This window comes from Cryptomeria japonica, chromosome 3 (genome assembly GCF_030272615.1).
Source record: "Cryptomeria japonica chromosome 3, Sugi_1.0, whole genome shotgun sequence".
Classification (NCBI taxonomy): domain Eukaryota; kingdom Viridiplantae; phylum Streptophyta; class Pinopsida; order Cupressales; family Cupressaceae; genus Cryptomeria; species Cryptomeria japonica.
The window spans coordinates 329632218-329637289 of NC_081407.1; the positions used below are offsets into that span (position 1 = coordinate 329632218).

Here is a 5072-nt window from a genome sequence, read left to right on the forward strand (position 1 = left end):
AAACATCAAAATTTTCATTGCCATTGCGCTCTTGGTGACTTACTATAAATAGTAAGTGTCTGAAAAAACCATCAAATCACCTCCGATCAGCTCAAAACTAAAACCACTTAGGCCAATTTCCTCAGTAGTCCCTAAAATGTCCTTGTTAGCCCTCGGGACGAAAGAAAATTGGGCTAACGACAGATTGCCAGACAACAGCTAAAAAGGGGACATTACAGTCTGCCCCCCTTGAAATTGCTTGACCTCAAGCAATTTCAGCTTTGGATGCTGCAAACATTGCTCACCTTCCCACATAGCATCCTCTACCGGTAAATTCCTCCACTTCACCAAGTATTCCCTGATGACTCTCCTACGTAATGTATGCTCTCTAGTTTCTAGGTTAGCCTCAAGAACCAAAATGAGCTTCCCCTCATCATCCAATGGAGGTAACTCTGCTGAAGGTACTACATTGTGACCTAACGCCTTCTTGAGGCGTGATACATGAAAAACATTGTATACCTTACTGTCTACTGGCAATTCCAGCTCATAAGCCACTTCTCCAACCCTTCTGACAACTCTAAAGGGGTCGTAATATCGTGGCTTTTACTTTTCTTCACCACTCTTTTTAAGAGTGGATTGTTGATACGACTGCAGCACGAGGTAAACTAGGTAAACTAAGTCACCCACTTCAAACGATCTCTCAGTTCTATGCTGATTTGCGTATTGTTTTTGCTGATTTTGAGCCTTCTTAATATTTTCCTTCAATGATCTCATGATATCCTGACTGTCTTGTAAGAGATCCTTAGCCTTCGGCACTCGGGTGTCACCAAACAAGTCTAAGAACTCGGAGCCTCGTACCCATAAAGTGCCATAAAAGATGACATTTGAATGGACATATGGAAAGTGGTATTGCAGCAATACTCGCCTAAATGCAACCACTCTACCCACGCCTTTTGCTGCCCTACGATGTAATTTCGAAGGTATCCTTCCACCCATTTATTCATGATCTCAGACTATCCATCAGTCTACGGGTGGTAGCTGGTGCTCAGTGTAAGCTCGGTTCCACACAGTCTGAAAAGCTCTTGCCAAAAATTACTCATAAACCTGTTGTCCTTGTCACTAACAATGCTACGTGGCAACCCGTGCAACCTGAATACCTCTATGAAAAACAACTCTATCGTCTGAGCTGCTGTATAGGTGGATGTAATAGCAAAGAAATGGGCAAATTTCGTCAACAGATCCACCACTACATACATGCAATCCCTGCCTTGAGCCTTGGGTAGGCCCATGATAAAATCCATCGATATGTTGTCCCACTTCCTCTCAGGAATGGGTAGGGGCTGCAATAAACCACCTAGAAAGGAGTGTTCATGTTTATTCTGCTGACATACTGGACACTCCCTCCCATACTATAAAACCTCTGTCTTGAGTCCTTTCCAAGTGAAACGCTCTCTCACCTGCCTGTAAGTTTTGAAAAATCCCGAATGCCCTGCTAATGGTGAGTCATGGAAAGCTCTCAAGATCTTCTGCTTCATAGCAGAACCCGACACTAAAAGATTTCTCTCCTTGTAGATGATCAAATCATTCACTATGGTATACTTGTCATCCCGAATAGTGCCATCAATGATACCAGTAGCCCACTTGTCTTTTGCATACTCTGCTGAAATCAATTCCCTCCAATCATCCTCCAACACTCCCAAGGCACACAAATGTGGTCTCTTGGATAAGGCATCAACAACTATGTTTTTCTTGCCTTTAACGAAGACTATATCAAAATCCTAAGCCTATAGTTTGCTGACCCATTTCTGTTGCTTGTCATTCAAGTCCTCTGCCCAAGGAAATGCCTCAAACTATTATGATTTGTCTTGACGGCAAAATTGCTGCCCACCAGATACTATCTAAATTTTGCTAAGGCATGCATATTCGCTAGCATTTCCTTGTCATAGATGTTGTAACTCTTCTCAGGTCCTCTCAATTTTTTGCTCTCATAAAGGATGGGGTGTCTATCCTGCATCAATACCGCACCAAGGCCTTCTACTGAAGCATCACAATGTAGCTCAAAAGGCCTGCTGAAATCAGGAATGGCTAGTATGTGCATGTGCTCATCAACTGCTTAAATTTGTCAAAACACTGCTGAGCACCATCTGTCCAAACAAAACCGTCCTTCCTAGTCAAACAGTAAGGGGTGCAGCAGTCTATGAAAAACCCCTCACAAAGCGGTGGTAGAATCCACACAACCCAAGGAATCCCTTCAACTAAGAAACATCCTTTGATGGTGGCCAATCCAAAATAGCTTTAATCTTATTTGGATCCACACGAACTCCCTCAGCATTGATGATGTGCCCCAAATACAACTCTGTCATCCCAAAAGCACATTTTGACATCTTCGTATATAGGGATTCACGCTCAAGAATACTCAACACTATATCTAAGTGCTTCAAATGCTCTTCTCACGTCTTACTGTAAATAGGTATGTCATTGAAAAATATCAACACAAACCTCCTCAACTGATTCCTGAATGTCCTGCTCATACAAGACTGGAAGGTTGTTGGCGCATTAGTCAAGCCAAAGTGCATGACTAAGAACTCGAAGTGCCCATAATGACACCTAAATGTTGTCTTCTCCACATCATCCTCCCTGACCCATATCTGATGGTAACCGGATCTCAAATCTATTTTGGAGAAGTAATAGGCACTGTGTAGCTCATCTATAAGTTCATCAATACGGGGAATCGGATACCTATTTTTTATCGTTTTCTTGTTCAACTCCTTGCAATCAATACACATCCTGAAAGTGTCATCCTTTTTTACCAATACCACTGAAGAAGCAAATTGACTCTTGCTTGGCTTGATGTGTCCCATCTTGAGAAGCTCTTTGATAGCCTTCTTGATTTCATCCTTATACCTTTTTGGGTGCTTGTAAGGTGTAGTAATAACAGGTTTCACACCCTCCTCCAATTCTATAACATGCTCAATGCCCCTGTCAGGAGGTCTACCTGGAGGAATGTCACCAAACACTTTCGAATGTTTGGTCAATAAAGACAGAACCTCCAGAGGATATTCCTGCTTCTGCTGATCCATCACCTCTAGCATAACCAATATCTTTGTAGCCCATTGCACCTGGTCATGATGAATCAAACGCTCCATCTGCTTAAGTGATACCACTCTAAGTCCACCATCTGATAACCCACAGAGTACCACTTTCTTGCCGTGGTGCTCAAATCTCATCTCAACTTTCTCCAAGTTGAATGTAAATTCAACTAGAGAAGTCATCCACGCCATGCCAATAATGACATCATAGTCACCCATATCCACAACATAGAAATCATCAACCAGCTCATAATCTCTAATCCACATGTACAAATTCGAAATTTTCTGCGTACATAAAATTTGATGTCCACTAGCCACTATCACTCTGAATCCATCATGCTCCTCTGTCTGTAATCCCCTTTTTGCCACAACCTAAGCATCAATGAAATTATGTGTAGCACCGGTATCAATCAATGAAATCACTCGCTGCCCCTGAATTACACCATGCACCTTAAAGGTGATAGATTTCTGAGTACCTGACAGGCGTGCGATTACCCTATCATCACCGCTATCCTTCCTAGCCGCTGATTGACTATCACTGTCCCCTGAAGAAGATGTGCTATCTGAACTCTCTTCAGCTGTCTCGTCAGCTGAAAAATATTCTATCTGCTTAGCCTTAGCCTTAAGGGGACATTTATGTGAAGGATCCCAAGGCTCCCTACAATGGAAACATAGTTTCTTCCTCCTGAGTTCATTCAATGTGTCATTGTCTAATTTTTTAGTGTCCTCACGTGGCTGATGTGAATCCTTATTTGATTTCTTCCTATCCTTGTCCCTCCTATAAAATGGATCCTTAGACTTGAATTTACTCTTGTGAGATGAGGGTGCCAAGTCCTTAGCCTTTTTAATGGCTTCCTGCAATGTCAAAGGGTCATGTCCCTTGACCCAACCTCGTAAAGGATCCAAAAGAATGCCCATAAATAGGACTACTAGTCTCCTCTCTGAAATATCAGTCACTAGCACTGCTAACCGCTGAAATTCTGAAATATAAACATCCACTGATCCCCACTGTCTAAGCTGTGCCAACTCCTTGAAGTGTAACTCAGGATCCTTTGTGTCAAACCTCTCAATCAACTGTTCTATGAACTCCACATAGGAAGTAATCTGTCCATGCCCCATAGTCACCATACTGTGGTGCCACCACTCGTGCGCAACTCCATCAAGATGTATAGCAACATATTTAATAGCTTGCTCCTCTATCATAGGATTCAACTGCAGGTAAGTGTCCACCTTTTGGACCCAAGCTCGTGCTGTAGTCTTACCGGAAGCATCAAAATAAGGTAAGGATAACTTCCTCACCTTCTTCCTTAATTCATAATTCTGGTTCCTATCACCTCCACGAGGTATGTGTTGCATCCTCACATCAATATAGTCCCGAAGCATTATAATTGCTTGAAAATCAGGTCCACCACTCTCCCAATCTCTCTGAAACTGATCCTATAAGTCTACAATCTGCGATTCAGCTGCTGGTTGAATTGGTATTCTAGGTGGAAAAGTGGGTATACGAGGTCTAGAATTCGCTGTCCTAGTGGGCTGCGCTACATGACCAAAATTGTCTGCCATTTGTCCACCTCCATTGCCACCCTGTCCACCATCAGGACCATTGTTACCTCCCTACTGGTTATTGTTATTGTTATTATTTCCTTGCTGATTATTCCGAGCATTACCACCACCTAGGTTATTCACATTTAAACCCATCTGTCTGGCTATCATTTGTGTCAATAAATCCAATCACTGATTCTGTTGTTGAGCCCTCTGTTTTGCTAGTTGCTGGCCCCAGGCACTAGAGTGTCTTAAAGCTGTAGGAACCTCTCTTCACCCAGGTCTCTTCTCTCACCCATATTTTCAGCTAGCTGTTCACCTATATTCTCATTATCCAATGGAAAATCTGGAATCTCTGGACCTCCTTGTTCTGTTGTACCTGTATTCAATAATGCTCTTCTCCTAGTGTTGTAGTGATGTGTATAAGGATGCTGCCAAGGCCTTGACATATCATTGATCAGT

General features: G+C 42.6%; 1 protein-coding gene across 1 annotated transcript; it reads right to left on the reverse strand.

The window, feature by feature from the left end:
• Positions 1–1004: 1004 nt before the first annotated feature.
• On the reverse strand, positions 1005–4672 carry LOC131874148 (uncharacterized). The gene is made up of 5 exons (XM_059217392.1): positions 4616–4672; positions 3492–4505; positions 2441–3353; positions 1437–1732; positions 1005–1319 (listed from the first exon to the last, which is right to left on the reverse strand). Exons 1-5 carry the CDS (start codon positions 4670–4672, stop codon positions 1005–1007), a joined length of 2595 nt encoding a protein of 864 aa, XP_059073375.1.
• Positions 4673–5072: the final 400 nt, after the last annotated feature.